Source organism: Drosophila obscura, unplaced genomic scaffold (genome assembly GCF_018151105.1).
Source record: "Drosophila obscura isolate BZ-5 IFL unplaced genomic scaffold, ASM1815110v1 contig_165, whole genome shotgun sequence".
Lineage (NCBI taxonomy): Eukaryota > Metazoa > Arthropoda > Insecta > Diptera > Drosophilidae > Drosophila > Drosophila obscura.
This window is the reverse complement of record NW_024542752.1, coordinates 1,802,206-1,829,385: the sequence shown is the minus strand read 5'-3', so window position 1 is coordinate 1,829,385 and position 27,180 is coordinate 1,802,206. Positions and strand designations below refer to the sequence as shown.

At 44.4% G+C, this 27,180-nt stretch overlaps 1 protein-coding gene and 1 long non-coding RNA gene across 10 annotated transcripts; both read right to left on the bottom strand.

The window, feature by feature from the left end:
• Positions 1-1,648: 1,648 nt before the first annotated feature.
• Positions 1,649-19,876, bottom strand: LOC111072429 (homeotic protein female sterile). 5 transcript variants are annotated; one of them, XM_041591942.1, is made up of 11 exons: positions 18,385-19,876; positions 15,157-16,729; positions 14,891-15,049; positions 13,497-13,616; positions 13,213-13,344; positions 5,123-5,181; positions 4,544-4,667; positions 2,827-4,393; positions 2,194-2,763; positions 1,947-2,112; positions 1,649-1,868 (listed from the first exon to the last, which is right to left on the bottom strand). In XM_041591942.1, the coding sequence occupies exons 1-11, from the start codon at positions 19,705-19,707 to the stop codon at positions 1,803-1,805; spliced, it is 5,859 nt and encodes a 1,952-aa protein (XP_041447876.1). In that variant the 5' UTR covers positions 19,708-19,876; the 3' UTR covers positions 1,649-1,802. The 5 variants fall into 5 exon arrangements, with proteins under 5 accessions (XP_041447876.1, XP_041447875.1, XP_041447877.1 ...); XM_041591941.1 differs by having other exon boundaries at positions 2,194-4,393; XM_041591943.1 differs by lacking the exons at positions 1,649-1,868; positions 1,947-2,112; positions 2,194-2,763; ... (1 more) ...; positions 4,544-4,667; positions 5,123-5,181 and having other exon boundaries at positions 12,961-13,344; positions 14,879-15,049; positions 18,370-19,876.
• A 607-nt stretch (positions 19,877-20,483) lies between these two features.
• Positions 20,484-25,821, bottom strand: LOC121403884. Of its 5 annotated transcripts, none has more exons than XR_005967531.1 (3): positions 25,721-25,821; positions 24,766-25,120; positions 20,484-20,649 (listed from the first exon to the last, which is right to left on the bottom strand). It is a non-coding gene; the product is annotated as an uncharacterized LOC121403884 (long non-coding RNA). The 5 variants fall into 5 exon arrangements; XR_005967535.1 differs by having other exon boundaries at positions 24,766-25,094; positions 25,721-25,788; XR_005967534.1 differs by having other exon boundaries at positions 25,762-25,777.
• Positions 25,822-27,180: the final 1,359 nt, after the last annotated feature.

Here is a 27,180-nt window from a genome sequence, read left to right as displayed (position 1 = left end):
TATAATTTCTAAAAGGGATTTGGGTTCCGGGTTCTGGGTTCTGGTTCGTGTTTGGGTTCTGGTTGAGCTGGGGGCTGAGCTGAGGTGAGGGGTTCTTCTGGCTGGCCTATACATTATCTCAATGTAACTACTATAAAAAAGCCATTGCATGTTTATGGTGCATAGTGTGAGTGTGTGGTGTGTTTGTTTGTTTGTTTGTGTGTAAATTACAGGTGTAAAAATAGACTTGGGTCGCACATAGTATGATGTCTATGTAGGAGCGCACCTGTCAAGCCTTTCAACAGATAAGGGGTGCGTGTATATGTCTTGGTGGGGAGGGAGAGGCGGCGGCGGCGGCTATTACTGAATTAAGGTAATGAACATAATCGTATTGAAGAACCTGGTTGTGCAATCCCCCCACCCCCCCGATAACCACCCACCCGACCGCTTGGATAGATAGATCGATTGATAGATACATACATTGATTGATTTCGTTTCTTTAAATTAGTTAACAACTCTAAGCATATGTGTTTTTTGTGTATACTTAAGACAAACAAAAAAAAAAAAAAAATGATTTATACGTAATGTGTAAAGAACTACAGGCTAAACTTCCCTAAGCAATCAATATAATAATTAACATAATAAGATTTGAATCGTGTTCATTAAGGTAGTCGGATATTGATCATCATCGTCTCATCATCGCTTAAAATATTTTAATCATCATAATCGTAATCGTAATACAATACACAATCGCAAGTGAATAGATTAAAAATAAATGTATTTTAGATATATATATATATAGAATAATCGCCGATTCAATTGAATCCTAAAAACAATTTTTTATGAACCAAAGGAAATTTGCCTTTTTGTCGACTCTGCTGTTGCTGCTTTACAGATTCTGATTTATGATTCTGATTCTGCGTCTGCTTCACATGTTGCGTGTTTTTCTTTTTATCTTGTTGTTGTTGTTCTTGTTGCTGTTGCTGCTGTCGCTGTACATGCAGGATCGGGCAGCGATCCTTTGTATATTTATATGCCCTATAGAAAGATACTTACTAAATGTACGTATGAAGATTACGCCTTAAAACATTGCTTAATTGTTTTTATGTTGCTTTCTTGTTTTGTTGCTTCTTTAAATTGTTGTCGTCGTTATTTCTGTTGCTGCTGCTGCGCTGCTTGTGGTGACTGCTGCTGCTGCTGCGGGGCTTGTGGTGGCTGCTGCTGCTGCTGTGCTTGTGATCGTGATGATTGCTGCTGCTGCTGCGGGATTTATGGTGACTGCTGCTGCTGCTGCGTTTGTGGTCGGGATTACTGTTGCTGCTTTGCTTGTTTTGGTCGTGGCTGGTGCCGCTACTGCTGCGTTTATTATCTGGATTGCCACAGCCACCGCCACCACCGCTACTGCTGCTACGTTTGTTGTCCTGTTGACTGCTAATGCAACTACTTGTGGGCTTGTGGTCCTGGTTGGATGTGCTGCGTTTGTCTTCGTTGTTTCTGCTGCTGCGTTTGTGGTGGCTGGCGCTACTGCGTTTGTGGTCGGGGTTGCTGCTGCTGCGCTTGTGGTCGGGATGACTGCTGACGCTGCTGCCGTGTTTGGGGTCAAGGTTGCTGCTGCTACTGCTGCTGGCATGTTTCTTATGGTCTCTGTTGCTGTTGCTGGTATTGCTACTGGTGCTGCTCTCCATTGTTGTCTGTGTTGGCAGAGGCTTTGGCGTCCTCGCCGCCCGCCGCTTTGAAAGCGACGACGGCATTCTCGGAGCAGCAATGAGGATGCTGGTTCTGGGATGCGTATATGTCCGTTGCTGTCCTCCGAAGGCCTTGTCCTACAACGTCTCCTCAAACGCTGCCATTAGATCACTCTGCATGTTCATGTCGATTTGGCCAGCCAACTGAGGGAAAGAACAAACAAAGAAATCTTAGCTGGGGGAGGCGGGACCAAGGGGTATGCATTATTGGGAGACACCTACCGCTTCGCGTCTGCGTCTCTCCTGCTCCGCTCTTCGTTGCTCCGCACGCTTGGCCGCTGCCCGATCTTGCGGCGATTGCTGTGCCGGCGAACTCTGGCCCTGGCCGGGCGATGCCTTGATGTCCTCGACACGCGATATCTGGGACTGGGTGTCATGCACGCTTTTCCTGTGGTCACAAGTGGATTATTTTTGAGGTCAGAGGAGACATAATATTGGGCAAGAAAATGAGGCATCAACGATCACTTACCTGCCACTCTCCATGGCCTCCAGGGGCGAGGAAGCCAGGACGGTCTGCGCCGTCATTGTAGTCGATACGTGCTGGGCCTGGGCATTCGCCGCCGCCTGAGTGAGGACCACCACCTGCGGGCCGTATTCTAGGAGTCCGCTTCCCATCGTCCCGCCCCCACCGCTACTGCCTTGGCTATTTGAGCCGGGCCCCCCGCTCCCGACCACTCCGCCCACACTGCTATTGCTGTTGCTGCTTGTGGCCCCGCTGCCAACGCCGCTGTTGCTGTTGCTGCCTGTATTTGCCAATGGTCCGATGATGCAGCCGCCACTGTTGGGTCCGCCGCCACTGGCTAGGCCACCACTGACGGGGCCCCCACTGCCGCTACCCGCGCTGCCGGGTCCGTTGCTGTTGGCAGAGTTGCTGCTGTTGTTGCCATTGCCGGGTAGGAGTAGACCGCCGTTGCCGCCCCCACCGCTGCCCATGCGGGTGGCATCCACAGCGCTGCTGGACCTTTCCCTATCACTGCTTATCTGTCCTGCCCCAGACTGAGGCGCATTTCCGGTGGAGATGTTTGTTGAGGAGGCTGCCGCTGCCGCTGCGGCAGCTGCTGCTGCGGCGACTGCTGCAGCGGCAGCGGCAGCCTGGACCGCCTGTGCGGCGGATGAGGACGAGGATGACTTGTGATGCTTGCGCTGCTGCTCCTTCTCGGCAGCCTCCTTTTGATGCTTCTTCTCCTTCTCGGCCGCCTCCAACAGCTTGAGGCGGTCGCGTTCTTTGGCTTTGTTGCGGAATTGCTGGAATGAGTCCATCGCCGGCTTGGGCTTGCTGCTGCTCGAACTGCTCGAAGTGTTCTGCGGTGAGCTGGCTGATGCCAGCGATGACCACGAGCTGGCATTCTTCAGGTTCTGCTCGGCCGCCTTGAAGGATTGAGCCAGCATACTCTGGGCGGCCGCCGCCTGGCTTGAGTGCAGCTTCAGGTCGGAGGGCGATTGGGATACCTTCAGCATTACCTTCAGCTTGTCCGGCGGACTGGGCATCATCGACTCGATCGGTTTGATGAGGAGCATTTTGTTGGCCAGCTGCTGCTGGTGGGCATGCAGCTGCTGAAGGGACTGCTGTTGGTGGTGGTGTTGTTGCTGTTGCTGCTGCTGCTGTTGCAGCTGCATGTGCTGCTGCTGGAGTGTGTGCTCCAGGTCGAGGAATGCTGTTGCAGTCAGATTATCGAATCCTGGCATGCCAAAGTCCGCCACATTGAAGCCATTGTTGTGCGACGCCTGTTGCTGCTGCTGTTGCTGCTGCTGCTGCTGTTGTTGCTGCTGCTGCTGCTGGGTGTGCTGGCCATGGTGCTGCTTCTGTTGGTAGGCCGCCGCAGCCGCCATGTCGAGGTTGAAGTTCAAAAGGTTTCCGTTCATACCGGGCACGTTCTCTGTACCCTTTGTCAACAGTTCCGTCATGTAGTCCATAGGGTGGTGCTGCTGCTGTTGCTGCTGTTGCTGCTGCTGTTGGTGGTGTCCAAAGGGCGGCTGCTGCTGCAGACCAGGTTGCTGCATTAGGTGTCCCTGCTGGGCCATCAAAAAGTTATCGGTTAAGCCCGACTTGCCCGTGGAGGCCGCTGCCGCACTGAACTCCAGGGAGGCCAGCGACTGCTCAACGGGATCGTCGAACTGCGGGATTTGCTTGAGGCCCGATGCCAGCGAGGCACCCGGCAAGCCATCCCCCTGGCCACCCATTGTGTTGGTGTTGTGTGTGTGGCCCGAGGCGGTGCCACTGCTGGTGTTGCTCAGGCCGGCGGCCACTCCCACACCAGCGCCGCTGCCGCTGTTGCTGTTGACGGTCGACGTCAAAGCAGCGGTCAGCGCCGCGTTATTCTCGACCAGGTCGCCGCCGGGCAGATTGGGTTGCTTGTGCAGATTACTGGCTATCCGTATGCCCCCTCCGCCCAGACTTGCGGCCTGGGTGGGCACGCTACCGGCATAGCTGTGGGGCGGCAGGGAAGCGGCTCCGGCAGCCCCACCGCCAGGCGGCATTTTGCTAGTCATTAGGTGGTCGTTTTGTCCGTTCTTGTGGTGCGCCGTTGCGCCAACCTGGCCGTGCAGCATGCTGTTGTTGCCGCCCGCGGAGGCGCCGCCGAAGCTGCCGCCGACCTGCAACGTCGTCTTGTTGTTATTGTTCAGCATGGCAGCCGCCGTCAAGGGATTCGGATTGCCCAACAGATTGGCTGCGAATGGAATGGAGCAGGATGGACCATGGAGGATGGTTTTGGTGGTGGTGGTGGAGGTGGTCGGTAGATAGCGGGATTGAAGGTAGAACACACACGAAGGTTAGTTAGGCACACACAATCAGATCGGATGGGGCATCAGATAATTACCCATTTGTGATGTGGGTGAGTTTGCGTTGAGCACGTGGTCCAGGCCCATGTGAAGGAGCGTCGGCGTCAAGCCGCCACTCGGCAGGGTTCCTCCCAAAACAACGCTGAGGCTGGGATTATTTACCTGTATTTCGGTGGATCGATCGTGGATGATGTACACAAAACGATAACAAACGGCGAGCAGGAGAACAGAGAGGGGGAGACAAGAATGGAGACAAGTAAGCTGGTGTTACGACACATGCCACACTAAGACTATAGATCTATTTCCTATCGATTGGTGTTCAATTTAAATACATAATGAAATAGAAGGCCAGTAAGGAAGCAGTCTAAATTGGACTGCCACATACCCAGGCATATACTACATACATATGTATATAAATATGTATTTCGTTATTGTGATCCAATCTGACCGATTTCGATAAATTTCATTGAGATGGTTACAAAAACTGAAAGACTAATTTTACATACAAATGTGCATGGAAACAGACAGACGGGCTCATATCGCTAGATATCATATCATCACCTACTCAATATACTTCGTATACTTTATGGGGCTGGAAATGCTTCCCTGCTACTTACATTGCTGCCATTCGAGTCGCGTGGCTTCTTTTTGCGCGGAGGTCGTTCGTCTCCATCACCTGTAGTGGGGAGAGAAATTAGAGAGTGAGAAATTAGGAGGCGGACAGATGCTGGAGCAGGCAGAGCAGGACAAGGCGAGAGAAGGAGAAATCATAAGCAAAGAAAGACACCACACAAAAGCCAACACCATTCTCAACCTCACTCTCACAGCGCACACCCAGCTCAACAGGTGTTTAGCTAACGTCAACTAGTGTTGGCTAACGTCTGCTAGTGTTGGTTTGGCTCGGTGCTGCTCAGATGAGATCTGTGAAGTGCGTCGAATGGTTGGTTGGCACTGGTTAAACGAGGCTGCAGCTGATTTGCAGAACAAATACTTTGCCTCGCTTAGGCAGTAATCAACAAAAAAAAAAAACAGTTATACTTGAGTGGAAAAAAATAGATATATGGTGGGGTGGGGTGGGGGTGGTATACATGTGGATAAAATGTACATGTAAAATAGAACATATAATATGTGGTAAATAGGGTTTTTTATATAGTAGTAATAGAAGTAGTATGTGTATTAAAAATACCTCTTACAATGCCGATCGATGAAACAATTGTGTTGTTGGTGGTGCCGGGAGTGGAGACTGGGGCGTATTGGATGGGTTTCGGATGTACGCGCGCTTCTCTCATACGGAGACAGCGCACGCGCCCTCCCTCTTACTATAGCTCTGTTTCTCCTACTCCCACTCTCTCACTCTCTCTGTCTGTCTGTATCTCTCACTCCCTCTCTCTCTCTCTGTTTTTCTAAACTGTAAATGAGAAGAACTACAATCGGGCGCAAACAGAAATGAAAGCACCACAAAGACCACACCACACGCTCCACCACACCACTGCAGCCGGCGGATGGGGGGAGGGGGCAGCCATTCGATCACAGACAAACCAACCATCTTCTGTCTAGGTGTGTGTGTGTGTGTGAGTGAGTGTGTACTGTACCAACCAGCAGCTATGTACCGTACCGCATTTTGCTCTGCTTTCGTGTGGTACTGTACTTAATTTGTTGTTGCTCAAAATCTATAGTATAATTTAATTTTATATTTAAAACAAAAAACCACAAGCAAAATGCCAAATTTTTTTTGGAATGAGGAAGAACACACGTTTGGTATTTTTTTTTTTTTTTTTTTAATAAACATTTTCTTTTCTCAGTTTTGTTGTTGGTGTTGTTGTTTGTTGTATTCATTGCTTTTTGTTTAGTTTTAGTTTAGTTGTTGGTTTTGTTGGTTTTTTGGCGCTGCCATTTATTAATAATAAATATTATTATTTTTTACTATAAATATTTAAGTGTATGCTTGTGTGTGTGCTTGTTGTGTCTGTGTGTGTGTGTTGTTTTCATAATGCTAAATTTGTGTGTGGTCTTCGTTACGTCGCGTTGCATTGCGTTGCCTTACGTCAAGTTCTTCAGTTTCTTTTTGTGTTATGTCTTGCGTCTGGAGAATCGAAGAGCCGAATCTCTGTCTCTCTTCCTTTCCCTAAGATTTGTTGCTATTTATATTATTTTATATTATATTTGATTTTATTTCCTCCTTCCCCTTCCTGGCACTAGCTTTTAAATGATGAAATTTCTGCTAATTTTCCATGGTTTTTCGTTCGTACGTTTCCCACTACTCCCATTTTACGCCCAAGAAACCAAACCAAATTCTATCCGAAATATAATCTTCAAGTAATCGCTCAGGGGAGAGCATTCGCTATCGGTATCTCATCTGAGAAGTATCAAAATCTCAATGATTAAAAGTAAAAACTTGACAAAAGAATGGAGACGTACAAAGAATTTGCTACTTCCGACTGTCGAAGCTTTTTTTTTTAATGTTGTCGGCATGTTTTGCTATTCACACCATTTGCATCGTAAGGCCAGTTGGTTTTTGTCGTCAGTATCATTCGGCAGTAACTCTCAATGAAAATAAAACAAAAGAATTGACCCAAAAATGTACTAAGAATGTGAATGGCGGTTAGTTGAATAAGACGTAAATTATTTCATCGAATTTCTGGCTGAGAGATGCATTGGTAAAAGAAATATCGGTGGAAAACGATCGTCAAAGCTGTTGTTCTCTTCCTGCCTTTCTGGTTTCCTCCGTCTGATTCTATTCTCTCTCACTATGGACTGCCCTTTGTTTGTGTCTTGCTTTCATTGTGTTTTTGTTGTTAGTTATTATTATTGTTTCTGTTGTTTGTTGGTTGCTGTTTGTCTTCCATCATTCGTTTTCATTTGATTTATTTAAAATAGTAAAAATTTATATAGTTAAATTGATTCTTTTATGCAATTTTTTTTTTTTTTATAAAATGTTTTCTTTATTTCCATTGCATTCTCTTAATCATCATCCATTCCATCCTTCTCCTCTTCTATATGCATTTCTTCTTTTGTGTATATATATATATTTGTATTTATTATTTTTTTTTTTTTTTTGAAAAAAACGTGCAAACAATGTGTAAAGGGGAAAGCCGACAGCCGAAAAAGATATAATCAAATGCTTTCGGAAAACATTTGTTTGTTTTCTGTTTTCTTTGTATTTTTTTGTTGTTTTTTTTGTTTTTGATACCTTCTGATCAGTATTATCCTATATAGCAGTATTGCATATATCTATGTACATCACTATATCTAGTTGGAGTTTAGCTATAGAGAAAAATACTCTATGTGAAGTTATTTTCTGGTTTCTGTTCAGTTTCGTTTCCGTATCCGCTTAGCCTTATCCCCTGACAATAACCTCTACTACAGATACATAGGCAGTGACAAAATGAAAGAGAGCGAGAGAGAGTGACAGAAAGGGGAAGGCCTGACACTGACACCCGACACTGGGCTTCCCTTGACACGCGGAATTTTCTAAATAATCATTTTCAGTTTGTTCTTTTTGTTCTCTTGTTCTCATGTTTCGCATGTTTTTTTTTTTGTGTGTTTTTTTTATAGTTTATCTTTTTTGTTTATTGTTTAGCTGCCTTCTTGAATTGAATCGGATCGAATGGACTGAGTGATATAGCGGGTTGTTCCCGACTTTAAGGGGCATGGAAGCCATGTCTGTTGGAAGAACCGTTTCTTCATATTTTGTACAAATACACATACATTACATATAAGGGAGTGGAAAGAACAACGCCACAAAAAAAACGTAACACGTAACTTATCTCTCATGTATTGTACAGCTGTATGTACACATATATAAAATAAAAGAAAAAAACATTACGAAGAGTTTACGTTATTCTGGATTCTAGATGAAAATGCGATGAATTTATCGCGAATTGTACTATTTGTGTTCTTTATTTCAGTTGCATTGCGTTTCCACGATACAAAAAACATTTGACACACAATAAATAATATTGAATATTTGACCATACTAAAGGGTAGAAATTAAGTCGAGAGTGCCCGCCGTTCCGCCCTGTAAGTGGTGGTGGTATCAAATTTCGCTACTCCCTGAATGGAGTCCGTCTTCCTGTCAAGTCATCATTTAAAATTTGTCCCACTAGCTTGGACCACACCCTAACCTCCCGCCCGGCCCGCCCCGGCCCGGCCCCTCTCACTCTCTCTCTCTCTCTCTCCGTCATCAAGAACTGCACCTCTATCTCGATGTCCCGATATATTTGTACAGTTACGTTCGTCCAGTTCTTTTTTGTTGTGGGCTTCTTATAGTTTTTTGTTTCGTTTTATTGGATTCTTTTTGTTTTTTTTTTTTTTGTTTCTTGTTCTCTTTTCGCTTCGAAGCTTTTCATACCTTCTTTGTTTTTTTACACATTGTCTGCAAGTGTATAGAGAATTTCAAATATATTTTTGTTGCATATTGGCTTTTTGTATTTGCATTTGCTTTTGGTTTGGTTTTTTTGTTTGTTTGTTTTTGTTTTGTTTTCTTTCATTATTTTAAACATACTATATTGGTAATTGTTCAACATTTGGTATTATTAGAGGAGGGGGGGTTATAGTTCTGATTCAATTATTATTATATTTTACACATAGTTTGTGGTGTGTGTGTGTGTGTGTGTTGTTTCCTGCCGTTGTTGTTTTGGATCCTGTTGTTCCATTTGTGTTTTTAATGGATTCTACGAGTTTATATTCTAACGGCGAATGCGAGACCACGGATCCCAAGAGCATTGCGACACCCAAACATGAAGCCATACAAATGATATTCAGTATATTCGACTGTGGAAGGACACCCTGGACTAGGGATCAAATCAGATCACATTATGGCAATGTGGTGTATGTATGCATGTTTGTTTCATTATGTGTGCGTCTGTATGGATGGCATGAATGGATAAACGGATGTTTGGACGAGAAACTCGACACTCGAGATGGAATTTGCACTTGTTGAAGCGGCGCTTGCTAATGTAAACAAATTATGAAAGAGCGAGCGGGATGAGCAAGAGCTTCGCCCGGCCTCACACTCCCTTCTCCCAACCGCTTCTACAGAAATAGAGAGAGAGAGAGAGGGAGCCCATTGTCCAAACTGTGAGTACTGAGAGTCGCGGATGGAAGCATGGAAGAATGCGCAGCTCAGTCGCGTGGAAGGAGTGGGAGGGAGTAGATGGAGTGCGACAAGGTAATCGCACTGGCAGATAAATGGAGCGATCCATACCGGCCTAAGGTTCAAACAGAATGCAGTAAGCGATAGCTTAGGAGCCAGATCGAAACTAGCGCTACTTCTATTGTAATTTTTACGCTGCTTCTAAGGGCTGTACGACCTTAATTGACTATGAACATTATGGAAATAATACGAATTTACACAAAGTCATGACCAAAATCTACTGCTATTCTATATCTGCTGCTTCTTAGATAAAAACTATTGACTTTCGAATGACTCAATTGGTCTTCAACTTTGTAAAAAAGAAGCTCGTTAAACAGTAGTCGGTAGTCGGCACAGCCCTATCTCATGTGTATACACGCGCACGTATATACCAGTGCTAGGCACCAGTACAATATAATTTTCTGTTTTATTTTTTTGTCGTTTTGCCTGCTGTTTAAGCCCACAAACGCACGGCAAAACATCTGAATGTGTGCGTGCCGACCACCGATGCAAAACCTCTCTATGCAAGAACTTCCAACTACGGCGACTGCTTCAACCTTAACTGGACGTCTGAACGCTTACGCTTATAAATTTCTCTATTTAACAGCTCCAAAGAATTAACAATGGAGGACCATTTGTTTTTTCATTCAGCACTAAAAGATGGGGCATTCTTTTCGTCGCCCACAGTATGTGCTCCCACGAACGAATGAGTCCAGGACAGTGGCTGCTGAGGAGCTACAGCTTCGGTAAGTCTGGATAGGACTGAAAGATGAACGGGCGACTTTATAGTGACAGTAGTAAAAATTTCATTTGATGGATTTGGTGGTGGTGTTGTAGTGTGGTGGTGTCATTATGTGGATGATTCGTTTATAGATCGATTTATTCGTTGATCTTGGCTGTCCATGTAAGGCTGCTCTTTTGGCTTTATAAGACTTGATGAAAAGTTGTTGTTAAATCGACTGATTGATTGGTTGTTTCTGATTTGTTTGATTGGTTTGATTGATTGATTGATAAGTTGGTTGGTTTGTTGGTTGGTTGGTTGAAGTTGGAATCATTTCTTTCTTTTTGAAATTGGCTGCCCCCAATACACAATTGCTTCACGATTTTTTTCAGCATATTCTCATAATAATAATAATAATAATCATAATCATAATATTGGTAATAATAAGGTTTACTTGTTTGTTTTTTCATTTGTTTTGTTTTTTTTTTTTTGTTTTTCTTTCAAAAAAGACTTAAAGTAAAGAGCTTTTGTAAGCGATTTCTGTTCTTTTTTTTTTCCTCATTTTCATTTTTTAGATAGTTGTGTGTGTAAGATTTTTGTTTTTTTTTTTTTAGTTTTTTTCAATACAAGTGTATATACTTACATATATATATATATCTATATATATATACACATACATAGAATTGTAAACGGTATATGTATATTCACATTATTCTTGTGTGTTCTGTTGTGTTCTGCTTTTTGTTTTTTTTTTTTCATTTAAAAATACAATTTGTTTAATACCTATGAAATGCTTAAATATAATATCTATATGCATATATATTTTTGTATATATATTTATCTATATATATATATATATATATATATATATGTATGTGTATGTATGGATTTGTATATGTGTATGTGTATATATATATACGCTAAACTAGACCTAATTAGTATGTATATACTATATATATATATATATATATATATTTATAAATATATATACATTAATAGCTTAAAAGGTATATATATTAATGTATATGTATATATATATATGTATCGGTAATAGAAAGGTTTGCAGTGGTGTGTGTCTTTTTGTCTCTGTCACTATTTCGGCTCGTATGTCTGTTTGTATATATCATATATCTGTCTCTGTTTTGGTTGTGTGCGACTCTCAGGGGCCAGCTGAAAGAGGGGTCTTTGCACACGGTGCGTACATTAGGTGGGACATCCCCCCCCCTCCCCCCCTGTTGACAGACTTGGACCAAAATGCATAACTTTATAATACATTTATAAAAAAAAAAAACTAAAACAAAATTAATCTGTCAGCAAATTTGTTTAACAATTCTGCATAAATCAGTGTGTATGTATGTGGAGGTGGATCGTCTGTATTTGAGTACCATTTGAAAAAAACCTATCTAATTATCTACCACAAAGCATACAAGTATTTTGGATTAAATAAAAAAAAAAAAAAAAAAAATTCTCCAATTGATTTATAAATGGATCTAGTTTTGCTTCATCTGTGAATTTTTTTCCTTTTGTTTCCTTAGAATTAAATGCGTATTGCACTTTTTCGCGTGAACTTGGTTCTGGGGCATTTCTAACAATAAAAAAATTAATTATTTTTTTCATAAATAAACAATTTCGAAACCGACCAGGAATAGAATACAAATCTCTCTTTTTAACATAATATCGCACTTTTTTATTGCCACGTATTGCCAGAATCCGTTTTTTTTTTTTGTTAGTGGGGAACTGGGGGGGGGGGGCCTGCCTATTGAACGTAGGAGACTTTTGCCAGTTGTATTGTTTTGTTCACTTTCTTATTTTGTTTTGTTTTTTAGCACACCAAAACATTAACAAAATGCGCTAAATTCAATAAATTGAGTTGAGTTTGGTTTGTGTGTGTGTGTGTGTTTGCGTGTGTGTGTAGAGGAGCTGGATGCTCTGTCAGTCGGACTCTCTCCATTTAACAACCATTGTACAGTGCACCCCACCTTCCAGACGCCCACCCATGAACGATGATAATGAACGAACGAAGAAGAAGAAGAAGAAGGACTAAGCAAAGCATTGAACAGCAACACTCTCTCTCTCTCTCTCTCTCGCTCTCTCTCTTGCTCCCTTGCTCTCTAAATATCTCCTTTCTGGCACTCCTTTTTTGATCTATCCTTAAAAAATTATAAACTAAAAACACCTAATTTATATTTATGCGTGTGTGCTACTACAAGATATACATAATTATAGGTATATATAGAACTAGATAAATCTATATCCAAATTCAATTAATTAAGCCCAAAAATTACTACAATTTGCAAAACTCCTGCCACACCAATTCCCATATCTTTTCGCTATATTTTTCAATCTCACATTCCTTCCGTCACATTACACAATTTATGAGTTTTTCTTCATATTTTTACATAATTCAATACGAACCCCCCACACTACACTCACTGCTGCTCTATCTAGCCTTTCTAAAATGATGTAGTTTTCGTTTTCAGCAAGGGTTTTTCTAATCTGTTTCCTATGTCTTAAATAATCCATCCCAATCTGCACACACTCTTCTGCAACACTGCCTATTACTTCTATTGCTATTCCTACTGCTTCTGGTTCTGGTTCTGCTACCTGCTTTGCTATTCCTCTTCCTCTACCGCACGCTTTTAGTTTCGTAAGCTGTAAGTTACTGTCGGTTACTGTCGTCGATCTGTTCGATTTTGTTATTTGCTGCTTAAAAACGTTTCTATACATATATATTCATATTTATATATATATATATATATATATATATATATGCATACGTATATATGTCTATATAAACTAACAAAAAAAAAAGGCGTTATAAGGTAAAACAAACAAACAAAACGCGTCCTAACCTGCTTCACTGTCGCTCGAGTCACTCGAACTGCTATCACTCGAACTCGAGGACGATGAATCGCTGGAACTGGAACTCGACGACACGGGATTCGCTGGCTGCACAGCTTCCACTTTGTTTGAGGTGGAATCATCTGTGGGAAATGACCAATTGAATAGGTTATTTGTGGCATTAGTTAGTATTGTCTTTGGGCCCACTCTCTGAAGTCAGTAAATGGAGTATGAAGAGTATATGGGGCGCAGAAGTATGGCAGGTGTGGGGTGGTGGGGTTCGTCACTGGCTTACCTTTCTTGGCGTTTTTCTTGCTTGCACCCAGCTGGCCGGTGACGTCCTGCAGCCGCTTCTCCAGCTCCTGCTTCTTTTCCGCCATTTGCTCATCCTTCGATTTGCCGGAAGGCTTTTTATCTACATAGGTTGGGAGAGACGGACAAAGAGTGTTCGTATTAGTACAGTTGATCCACTTTCGATCAAGACGCGCAGTAGTCAGGGACAGGGAAAGATAGATAGATGGTTGGGTTGGTTGCTGGGTGCATGCTTGGTTGTTTTGGGGATAACGAATCCTTCTCAGAGACAACAACAACAACAACAAAAAAAACACAGCATTCTCAAGCTACGAAACAGGTAGGAGGACAAAAGGTTCATGCATTTTCTCATAGCTACAGACAAAAATCAGAAACAGATTGAGAGAGAGATACGGATACGGATACAGGATACAGACGGAGACGGAGACAGAGACAGACAGAAATATAGATAGAGAGAGAGAGAGAGGGAAAGTGGGGGTGGGAGAGCATTTAAATGAAAACTTAATGTACATAGTTAAACTTTTTTGTTTGTTTTTGTTTTTTTCTTGAGAGTTTGGCTAACTAAAACATGACCACTCGTTTTTTTTTTTTCAAATAATGTTTGAAAATTTTTACAAAAATTCAGTTTCGAAATGGAAATTTAGAAAATTTTGGAATTTTGCTAAAAGGCAAGGGTAAGAGAGAGCATAACAGCAATAAAGCTTCAACTTTTTTTCTGCTCTGTTTTAATTCTAATTTTAATACTGCTGCTTCTGCTGTTGTTGCTGCTGCTCTTCTTGGTGCTGACTGTGACTGGCATTTTGTCTAAAAATCAAACTCTGCAAAGAGCATACAAAGGAAAGCATCTCCGAACTCATAAAGTATATGTATATGTATCTGTATGCATATCTGTATGCAAACTAGTCTAATTTTTGCGAAGAGACTATGACTATTCATTTTCCTGCACGCGTTATATTGTTGTATATAAAAATTGCAACTCCAAAATGGATTAAAATTATGATAAATTCACCCCCGTTCTTTTTGTTCTTTCTAGCTTTAACTGTGCTTTCGTTTCTACTTCCTTTACATAATCCCTTTGCAAGTGTTGACCTTGCATTAGTTGTGCACTTTTGCTGATTCTGGTTGTAGTTATGGAGTTTTGTTGTGCTCACATTGTGGTTACAGACTGACAATATATAGTCAGCCAAAAACACAACCAAAATGCAATTAAATTCGCAACAGATCTTCTTCTACTTGTTCTTTGGCTGGATACTCTTTGAACTAATTGTCGAACATTTCCTGCTTTATATTCATCCTCTTCTCCTTGCTGTTCTTGTGCTTGCTCTTGTTCTAGATTTTGTGGTCCCGGTTTAGTTCCAGACTTACAACATGGCTTACGTGTTTTTTTGCGCAAACACGACGCCACATAGCTTTCAAGCTCGCGCAGCGTCGACGGCTTCAGCGTCTCAAAGTCGATCTCTATCTCGTCCGGATTGGAGTCCCGCAGCGATGGCTCCCGATTCTGGATAATGTGCACCACTCGCCCCAGCTTGTCGCCTGTCATGGGGAAAACGATCGTTGATTAGTTATTGACATGATTAACGGATGGATTTGATTGGAGATCTCGATGCTGCATCGAGAATATACAGAATTGTGACTCCTACCTGGCAACTTGTTGATGTCCAGTGAGAGTTGTCGCTTCTCATCGTACGACATGGGCTTGGCCGTGTCCTCCTCCTCGGAGTCAAAGTTCATCACCTGGCTGGGCTTCTTCTTGCTGCTACCGCGCGCTCCGGCACCGGTCGCACTGGTGGTATTGGCCGCACTGCCACTGCTGCCGCCACCACCACCGCCGGCACTACTACTACCCTTGCCCCGCTTTGAGGAATTGCCGCTGGGGCCAGTAGTCCCACTGCCACCGCCACTGCCAGCGCTGGACGCTGCGCCAGCACCGCCGATTCCGCTGCCCGCGTTGACCGTCACTCCAGAGGATGCTCCGCCCGCTCCCGCATTGCTCGAGCTTCCTTTACCGCGCTGGCCCTTGCTCTTCGATTTGCTGCTGCCGCCGGTTCCCCCAGAAGCCCCTGGTCCCGCTCCCGCCGCAGCCATGGCGCTGGCCATGTTGGCCCCCTTGCCGCCTGGCGCTGGTCCCGGTGGCGGTATGCCGGCCGTAAAGCCAGCTCCGGTCGCTGCCGCATTGCCCGTCAGTTGGTTCATGGCAAGGGTCATGTCGTGGGCGAGTGAATGAAGGGCCGAGACGTTGGGCACTCCGCCGCCCGCTCCGCTCGCGCCCACCAGCGAACCGCTGAGTAAGGCCGATAGGTTGGGTCCCGCTGCTCCGCCCGCCGATAGGGCAACGACGCTGGCCGGAACAGAGACGCCACCATGGCTGGCGGACGGACCACCTGCGCCACCACCAGCCGAGGCATGGGCATGATGAGAGGCCGAGCCGGAACCAGAGCCCCCACCGATGCTCTTCTTCTTCTCTTTGAGTTTTTTCTTGGCCTTCTTCTTTGCGGAGGCCTCCTCGGAGAGCTTTCGGATCTCCTCCTGGAGACCGAGCAGCTTGGACTCGAGCATTTTCAGCTTGGCGCTGCGCTCCTCGTCCGAGTTCGACTCGTTCTCTGTGCCGCTGGAGTCCTCGCTGGACGAGTCGCTGCCATCGTGCTTGAGGGAAGCACTCGAATAGCCACCGTGCCCATGCCCATGCCCGTGACCGTGACTCTGGCCGTGTCCATGGCCGTGCCCATGTCCGTGCGTATGTGCATGATGATGGGCCGCATTAGAGACCGGTTCGTCGGGTATGTTGGCGTAGCGCATTTCGAAGACGTCTTGCAGCTTCCGGCCCATGGCCACAACATCATGATCTGGCGGATTGTACTTGTAGCAGTTGGTGAATATTAATCGCACATCGGCCGCAAACTCCGGTGCGCTCTTGTACTCCCGATTGTCCATTTTCCGCTTGACGGTGCCCAGGTCCATGGGCTTTTTGATGATGTCGTGGTAGTCATGGAGGCCCAGCATTTCCGCATCCACCGGCTTGTAGAAGGGCCAGGCATAGCCCGAGTGCTTCTTGCTGAACAGCTCCTTGAGGATCTCGTTGCATGACTTTAGTGCATCCGACAGCTTCTCCTTTGACTTGGCCGCCGCCACACTAGCGGCCACACCCGCCGCCAATCCAGGCACGACACCCATCGATGGCGACATCGCATATCCCGAGCCCTGGAATGTAAGATCCTGTGGTTCAGTGCGGTATTCGGATGTAGTTGACCGATGATGATGATGATGCATTTGTTGTTGTTGTTGTTGTTCGTTCGAGTGGAGTGCAAAATATAAACGAAATAAATCAGAAAAAGAAAGAAAAGAAACAAGCAAAAAACATTGGATTAGCAAATGTCTTTCGTCTTCTCAATTTAGAAGAGCGCTAGTGTTCCTACGGTGTGGTGTGGTTCCTACATATAAATGCGTAGAGTACAGTGCGGCCTCGAAAGAGTGAACCCAGCGCTAATTGAATAACTCTTTAAAGGCTCCTTTTCTAGTGTAAACGATCGAATCCCTACAAAAACTCTGCTTGAACAATGGAGGTTGTTCCAATTACAAAAAATCTACACATACAGGAGCGGCTATTGCAACTAATCAAAATCTTTCCCGATGCTTTTTAGATTTTAGATTTAAAAACCAAGTTACAAAAGTAATAACTAAAACAACTATTTAAGTATATCAATGTGTTCCCAATGTATTTTCAATACAGATATTCTTTTATATGAATCCTGTTCCTTCGAATCGAATCCGAATAACATTATTCGTATTCATGTAAGTGTAAGTATATTTTGTAACCAAAGTACAGCCTCCATACAAAACTAATTTATCACTCAATAGGTCCCGGTCCCCCCTCGAAAGGTTTCCCTCACGTCACTAAATATTTGAGTCTTGGATTCCCCCACCCACCCAGTCGCACATCTCGTTTTTTGAGCACAGTTCTCCTTACACTTGTTCACTTTGGCCAGGCTGCACTGTAACTTAACTTGTACGCACCTTCGTTTGATTGTTTGCTTATATGTAAATGATATGTGTATGGTATGTACATCGAATGTAAAATGAAATCAGAGTAAGAGGCAAGGAGGCAGCGTGTTGTGTGTTGATTGATTGATTTAATATTTACTATATGTAATCGTACTATAATCGTAGTATTGTTCCACCTACTATTCTCATTCCCACCCCCCCCATTCACCATTTCGAATTTCGCATATCGCATTTCACATTTGGCATTCAAATCCTTCAATGAAGTAGAAGGAGCTTGTGCCTACCATTCGGCATGATTCGTGTGTGTTGATTGGACACAATTAAGGAGTTTTTTTTTGTGGGTTGTGTTGGGCGGTGTGTGTGGGTATATATGTACAAACATGTGTGGTATGCAATACTAACGAAGAATAATGTGGCGTCCAACCATGCAAGTAAATATTTTAATTTGAAAATTTAAATTAAAAAGACCGAGCCATATAGCAAACACAATTTAGAAGATTTCGAAGATATAGAGATCACCCACCATTTAGGGGCTCTTGGCAGGCAGTAGCATCGGACGGGCAGAGGTATCTTGAAGGGATTATTAAGAGCGAATATTTATGTACATTGTACATGCAAGAACATGGAGGCGCACTTTTGAGGTAAAATTGAACACATGTGTCCACTGTGGGCTGCTTGTGGTGGTGGTGGTGGTTGGTGGTGCTTGTGGGGGGGTTGCGAAAGTGTGTGGATTCTGCATGTGTGAAGGAGGAGGGAGGAGAGGCATCACCTCAAAACATATGCGAAGAGCATTGACTGTGGGATGCAGCAAAAATGATGAGCACAACGTCTGGCAATGCCCATTTACCCCTTACCTTTTTGCCCTTTACCTGACGATTCGATTCCCTTCGCGTCGCTATCTTGGCCGACTTGGAGTCCATTTGGGCGTAGGGCGACTCAAATGCATTGGCCGTCGGCGTCGTTGTGTCCGCCTTCCGTTTGACACCCTTCTTCATTTTCGCCGGCTGTTGGGGCGGTATAACCGCATCCACACCAACTCCGACGCCCGCCGTGCTGTTCACGTAGGAGGAGTGCACATTGGTGGTGGTATTGACGGATGGTATTGTCACACCACCCGCCGTACTGACTGTACCGGGAGCTCCCGCTCCACCGCCAGATGATGATGCTGCTGCTGCCGCCGCCGCTGCTGCTGCTGCTGCCGCTGCTGCTGCCGTCGCCGCTGCTGTTGTTGCCGCCGCCGATGCTGCCGCACTGCTGCTGCCGTCCAGTAGGGAGGAGCTGTTAGCCGCCGCCTGGGTAGCGCCCGGATATGCGGCCTGGCTGGGATTCCGAAGGCTGGCTATAATGGCGTCGACCATTGTCGTGGCCGTCGTCGTGGTGTTGGTGCTGCCGGGGACTGTGTGCGGAGGCATTGTGCTAATCGGTGGTATGGACGGTGCACCGCCGCCGCCGGCCGTCGATGAAACCGTTCCGCCCATCGCTGATACGGGTCGGGATGTTGTCCCCGACCCCGTCGCTGATCCATGGCCTCCTGCACCCGTTGACTGTGCCGCCAGGCCGCTGCCCATGATGGGCAACTGTTGGGCCGATGGTGCTACCTTATTGATAGATCCGCTGTTACTGCTGCCAGTGTTGCTATTGGCGACAGCTGCACCCGTGCTTGATCCCGTTCCACCTCCGCCTCCTGATCCAGACTTGGGCGTGGCCGGGGCACGTGCCTTCTTCTTGCCACCCTTGGCCGTGGCCGGCTCCAGTTCAAGCTCCTCCTTGGGCATCGTCTCGATCTTCTGCAAGAATACCTTCTCCAGCGTCTGGGCCATCACGACCACATCCTCGCCGGGCTTGTTGTAGACATAGCAGTTGTTGAACATGGTATTGAAGTCATGGATGGTCTCCTTCGCCGACCAGTAATAGTTGTTCTCCAGTCGCTTCTTGATCGTTCCCATGTCCATCGGCTGCTTGATGATCTTGTGGTAGTCGGGCAGGTTGAGCTTTTTCGCGTCGACGGGCTGCTGGAAGGGCCACGCAAAATGGTGTTTCCATATCATCTTCATTACGGTTTTGATCAAGAATTGCAATTGATTTGTATTGCGGCCGGGTCGATCAACTGGAGGCACAACCGCTGGCTGCACAATGCCATTGACCGGCTCCACAGGCGGCTCGTAGCGAGGTGGTGGTTCGTTGGACGACATGTTGTTGATGATGGTGATGATGGTGACACAGTGGTGCTGCGGCTACTGCTGCTCCTCCTGTTGGCTGATGATGAGGCTTCTGGTTGTTGCTTTTGTCCCTGCTCCTGTTGCGGTTGCTTTTAAGGTATCTGATCCTCAAGTGGATGCTGGTTGTACTGCTGCTGCTGCTGCTGATGCTGATTATGCTTGACTGAGACGGCCGACACACACACACACCACACACACGACAAACACACACGCCCGGGGCCGTCTCCGTCCGTCTCCTCTCCGGTGCGGCGATCGCCCGCTCGTGGACAAGTCCTATTATGTGGCTAACTTTTGGTAAATCCGCTTCTTCCTACTGGAAAATTGATCAAGGCCACCAGTTCCGCCTTCGGCTAGTCCGACTCCAACTCTGACACCGACTCCTTCAGTCGTTGCTATTGCTTCTGATTCGGTGGTTTCCACTGCCTCTCCTGATGCTGTAATTGTCTCTGCGCTTCTCCTTGATAATAGTAATCCGCTGATTGATGGAAATTGCTGTTGTGTACTCCGTTGCTTCATGCTAAGCAATGTTTCTCAACTGTGAAACGAATTCGAGGATTAATCAATTACCATCCAAATGCCAGTCAATATTCCCACTTACCAGATTCTCCAGATACTGCATGCGCTCCTGTTCCGGCGGCTTTATTGGGCCGGGCGTATTAAGGCTGGTCCAGCTGGCATTTGGACGACGTGGGGCGCAGTGTTTCGTATCGTTCTGATGATGATTATGCTGCTGCTGCTGCTGCTCTTCCTTTTCTTTCTGGCTTTATTGCTATTCCAATTCTACGGCCTGACGATTATTATTTTTTTTTTCTATTCCTACTATTCCTAATGCAAGTGCTCCTCCTGCGTTTTCTCGCGGACAGAGTAGTGGTGGGTCGTCTTTTTTTCTTTTCGAGCTAGCAGCAAGCCTTCAATCTGGAATGGAGATGAGAAATTGTTTGTCAAATGAAAAGTCAATTATTTTTTTTGCCGGCAACACTGTTTTTTGACAACTCTGGCCTGGGGAGGAGGTCCGGTTCCATTGCCCAACACTGATCCGGGGGTTACATAAACAAAGGTAGTAAGCACGCACAAATAGTTTATAAACAAAAAAAAAACTTTGTGGCGCCACACGGCATAGAATAGCTAGAAGAGAAGAGCGAACAGAGCAGGAAGAGGACAGAGGACAGATAACGGAAAGCAAAACACGGAGAGTATAAAACCGAAACAGAATGACAGAAGGGGGCCAATAAAGTGGGGGGGAGAGAGAGGGAGACCACGGGCACTGCCACTGACACTCACATCACGGAAAACACACGGAATAAAACACACACAATCTGTTTCCGTGCACTTCTTTGTCGATCCCGTAACATAGTGTAAGTGTATATTGCTTTTATTTGCGGACTTAGGTTTGGCTTAGGTTTTGATTTTTATTCTGTTTTGACGACGCCGCTCGTCAGGCGTTTTACGTTTAAACATTTCCATGTTTTTGCTTCTTCCACCGTGTATGTTGTAGTTACTTTGCCGCCGTTTTGCCACTCACAGCAACAGCGAGAATAGAGAAGGCCAAAGAGAACCAGAACCGCCTCCGTTACCAACAATGCCGCTCTCTCGATTCGAATTTCGAAAATACCTCAAAGAGAGAACCGAACCGACAACACAACATATTTACACGCTGCGCTGCCACATATAGAGTCGTCCCGCTTCCACTCATCTCGTGTGCGTTATCAAATCTCCAAGGGGCAAAAGGCAGACGACAAATGGCGGTTAGACAGACACTATTTGACAAAATTAAGTAAACTACACTTTAGTTCCCAATAAATGAAATGAAAATCAATTATTGAAACACACAAAAGAGCGTAGAATACAAATACAACCAACACAGACACATTTGCACACGCACACGAACATAGTACGGTGTACGTGCTGTGTGGCGTGTGTTGTATTTTCGAAATTCACCACACTATGCAACACACCACACAGCAAGCGCGCTGCTCTCACATTTTTGTAATTTTCTGTCGGTTTGTCCATCAAAGCATGATTCAACAAAAACTTGCTTTGTTTGTCGCTGCACACGCACACCAATGTCAGAAAAGACAACAAGTATGTAGGTAATTTTTAAGTAGTTTTTTTTAGCACCCTCTATCCCTGTTTTATAGTCGAGGGGAGGTACGCGAGCGAGGTCCTAAACTGACAACTAACAACTCATACTAGTGCATTAGCCCCCCGCACACACACACACACACACCCCAACTCGAGCACGCTCGCGCTCACCACTTTTTGCCGATATCCCAGTGCCGCTTGACAGTGGCACAAAAAGCATTCAAATTGCACACTTTAAATACATAACATGAAATGCACACATATGCATTGCATGTAGATCAAGGCCTTATTTATTTATGTTCATTCATTCATATGCGTACATTTATTTACACATGTGCGTATGTCTGTATAGTCTGTGCCGGCCGGCACAAGCTCTCTCTCTCCATTTCCATTCCCATTCAACGCTTTTCACACTCGTCGTATCAGCTGTCTGCTGTGTCACGACTCCATCAATTATTTGTGCGCCCCGTTCAAATTTCACATTTGGCCCACTGTAGCCGCCGCCACACGACTAGCTGTTGTTTTTGTTATTTGCCAAGTGTACGGCATACATGCCCATGTCTGTGACAGAGAGCTGCTTAATTGTGTGCGAGATTTCGTGTGACGCAAAATAAGACGAAGGAAAGGCAACGCAACAGAATCTAGATACAGTGAATTGCAACAAATAGAAAATGGGGGGAAAGATACAAAAGAAAAAAACATGGATGGCCATAAACAATATCTTTCATTATTTCTAAAAGGGAGAAAAAATGGCAATAGCGGGCGGCTGGTTATCTTTCGGTCTCCCGTTTCCCGCTTCCACACTCGCAACAAAACAAAACATTAACTGTCACTCACACACACACACACTCATGCTTGCTCTCTCAGAGAGGAAGAGAGAGTAAAGCGAGCGAACGTGTGCGGTTGTAATTATGTAGTACAGTAGACGACTTTGAGTTTTCAACAGAATTTCCGTAGAACCGAATCCCGAAGCAACCACGAACATCGATGCCGAACGTGAACAGGCCGCTCGGCTCTTGGCATCATCATCATGGCACGCTATTTGCTTCGTAATGAGAAATTCAAGGCAAAGCACAATGACGATGACGTAGAGTGTTATGTTGGAGAGAGAGAGAGAGAGGGGGTGGCGGGAAGAAGCAGCACACAGCAACGGCATGCAATGGGGGGAACAGGAATTGGGAGTACGATTCGGATTAGGGGGACTAAAATGGAAAGATTAAAGAGCCAGGCGGCGGTTGATAATTGAAATCGAAATAATTTTCCAATGATACTCCCTTCTGCCTGCTCTGCCTGCTGTCTGAGAGTTTTCTTGGGAGAGGCTCTCTCTCTCTCGGATAAACAAAGGTCAACAACAAATGTTTCTCAATGTCGACAGAGCTCAAAGAATTGCCAATTTCATTAAGAATACATGCATCTAAATTCCCTTTGTTACTCTTTTGCATTGGACTTGAACTATGCTCAAACTAAACCAACCCAACTATTCAAAAATTAAATATTTAAATAAATAAAATGCTCACACACACAAACACATATTCGAAAAGTTGCATCTGCTAGGGGTTTCGGCATGTGCTAGAGCGAGACAACAATATGACCTACGTAATACGTAGCCAAATGCAAATATGGCGGCATATCGACAGACACGAGACACAAGGCAATGAGAGAGAGAGAGAGAGAGAGCACGAAGAAAGAGAGACTGCCGAAATAGAGAGAGGAATCTTTTTCGAATGCTGCCGCTTGTGTATCTGCAAGTATGCCGAAAATCATTCGGATAGCTACTACACACTCTCTCTCTCTCTGTGCTTTGCTCTGCCGCATGCCTCTAGGTTAATAAATCGTGCTAATAGTGGCACGAATTTAAAGCCGGTTTACATGCGGCCCGAAACAGCAACGAAGTCAACAGTGACGCCGGCAGCGAATGTCAGCAGCGGGATTCACCAAAAAGCATCAATGAAATTTATGGGACGCTCATCTCAGAAACCTCTCCCACTCCCCCCTCCAATCACAATCCCTAGTGCATTTACGCATTTTTCTTTTATTTACCGTACAATTGAGGCTTTATTTACATTGTACTCTGTTGCTGACTCCGAGTTCCTACTGCTGCTACTGATGCGCGTAAATAAACCAAATACTTTTTTGCATCTGTTTGGGCGCGAAAGTAGTTCTAAACAAATGGCTGAAAGAACAATAAACAAACAGTAAGCAAAAGCAAAAGGCAAACGCAAAGACAAAAGTAGCCGGCAAACTGACATTAACCCAGAGAGCGAGAGAAAGAGAGCATCAAGCGGGCGCGCGAGAATAAAAGGTACGGCACGTAAATAGGAGGAAAAGGTACTTTGGGGCGGGTAGGCGCCCCCAACGTTAAAGGTAAAAACTAATGCCAAAGAAGGATATTCCTTAATATTTAGATATTTGCTACGATTTTTGTGTCTATGTAAATCCAATCAGTTTTTGGTTATCAGATAACACATGCCTTTTGGATATTGCATCGCGCCTCCGATGAAAGAAACCAATTGATAAGGACTTGTTCATTTTCATTGGACTTTCGTGGGTGAATTTCATTCCTGGAACGATTCTAACTTCAACGGTGCAATTGGTGTTTCCCCAATAATAAACCATTGGATTGGGACAGCTGATAGTGAGAATGTCCCTATATCACCGATGGAAAACCTGCTTCATTGGATCCGTTTGGTTTCTTACATTGGGTGTACAAATGCATTAACCATCCGTATAAAACGTATAGTGTAACACCAGCAGCTTTTGTGCGATTCCCCGTCTGCCAATGGCCGACTCAAGAGGGTTGGAAATGCTGCTTGGGAATGCAGCTGCCGCCTGCGGACCCTTTGGCTCTTATTCTCATCCTCCCTCGCTCTCTTTATCGAACCGACACTGACATCCAAAAGGTTTGGATCCCATGGAAGGGCCTCCCACGTGCTAGTGGCTTTAACTTACATTTTTTACACTTTCAGGGTCTTTTTGTTTTGTTTGGTGTATTTTATCCGAAATGATTTATATGGCCGCTGCTTCCGATAATGCTGCTGCTGGTGCTCTTGCCGGTCTATAAAATATACATTTTTTTCCGGTACTTTTTCTGTGTCTAATCCTTTCTTTTGCGCTGCCGCTGCTGTTATGTTGTTATTGTAACACTGTTTTGTTCCATAAATGATTTTTCAATTTATTTCCACTTAAGATTCATTCGGTTATTAGATTTGATTGGTAATTAATATTCTTGAGGCTGCATTCAATTGCGAATATATATGTACACAAATGCGCCAATAATCCTTAAACATGTTAAAAAGAAAGGCAACTGCAGATAAACGAAACAAGACACAAAAATTAACTTGGGAATCCTTTTTCACACACTTTTTCCCCACAACGTAACCGCCATACGACAACGTCACGTCATGAACACACACACGCGCGAAAAACATAATATTAATAAAAAAAAATTCACGAAACCATAATACATATTCCATATAAATATTTATATATACATACGTAGATGTATGTATGTTTCAATTGCCGCAAAGAAAACAACTAAATTCATGAAGGATAAGAAGAGGGACGGGACGAGAGGGAGAGAGAGAGAAGAAAGAGAGCAGTGAAACTTTTCGCATTTGGCGCGCGCGTCTCTGTGTTGCGTGTGTGTATGCCTCTCACTCACACACAAACACACACACACAGCACTCTTCTTCTTCATCTTCCTCCTCTGCTTCTTCATTTTGCTTTTGTTCCACCACCAAAAAAAAAAAACCCAAATGTCATGTCCATTGAAGTCTCACATTTTTCAAAAGCATTTTTGGCGCTAATTTCACATTATTTTCCATCATTTTTTGGATGAATTTTTTTCATTGCACCACACACTGCACATTGATCACAAATTTATATAATTTTAAGCGATTTTTACCAATATTTTTGAGTAATTTCTACACCGATATATGTACGTACCCGCGCGTACGATTTTTCGAGCGCGTTGTGAGTACAGCAGCTATACAAAAATTTTTTCGAATTTACTGAAAATGCGAATACACACACACATAGATATGCCCCGACAAGCACGCGCCACGTCTATACGCTCATCTCGCTCTGGCGCATGGCCACGAAGCCATGTGTGCAACAGAGAGCCAGGCCAGTGTACTCAGAGAGAGGGAGAGCAGCGCATGTATGTGTATGGATGTGTGAGCAATCGAAAATGTGTTCGTGCTGAGAGAGGGAGAGAGCCATATTGTAGGGTGGTGAATTTTCACATTCAACGTGTAAAACGAAAAACAACGAAAAATGCACGATGAGGAGCAGCGAGTAACAGCAAAACAAAATGGCGATGCCGCAATAGCAAGCACCTGATCAGCTTGGTTTGTTCTTCGCAGCCGCCGGGCCAGTCTATTAAGAAATAGAATATGTATCCATATCTAGGGATAAGATTGTCTCTTTTCGAATACCTTGGCTTGTTTTCATACATTTTCTGCCCTTCTTACTGCGATATTTGCCTCATATTAACTACATTTATGCAATTGTAAGAAACCGTAGCGAGAGACACCAATGTAGAAGTCGTGTAGAATGTTATGTATTTATTTAGCGTAAACTACAATATATATGGATGTGCTAGTTCATACAACGAAAGTGGCGCAGCTGAAGTTTCAGCGTACGGTCCCAGATCTTTGGCGCTGGGATTGACCGCGTTCCGCTCATGATGTGACACGAGCCGACTGACAGCAAGTATGCATGTTGTGTACATGTAACACTCCAAAATTTTAGCTTGTTTTAGTTTAGCTGCCGAAACCGAATTTGTCTTGGGGTTCCAGGTTCCGTAAATGTGTGTGTGCGACGTATTCTAGAATAGAAAATTTTATTTTGAATATATAAAGGGTACGCCAAACGATACCTTCTGCGAGCTACCGAAAGCGAAACTTTCACTGCCACAAACTGAGCGACTAGCGAAATTTTCGTACCATTTTCGGATCTGAATTCGATAGGCTTACGAAGTTTTGGTCCACTGGTCCACGTTACAGAGCATTCGTAACAAATACCCACAGTGTAGCTAAATTTGCCGCAAAATACAACATATTCGGCGAAGTTCACATTTCCCTCGTCAGATGTCTCTGTCGATAATTAAGTACTTTTTCGGTATATTGCTTCATCAGTATATTAATGGTATATTTTGAATATTAGAATGTATACTTTAGGTATATTTATGAGGGTCCTCAGAATATATTTGATTTAGAGCTGTCAAACGATTGATAGTTGAGCCATCGATAGTTTTGACTGTTTTGAAAAAAAAAATCGATACTATCGTAATAGGGCTCAAATAACTATTAAAAAACCATTGAAATCTTTTAGGAACTTGTCCATTGTAAAAATTAGATGCCA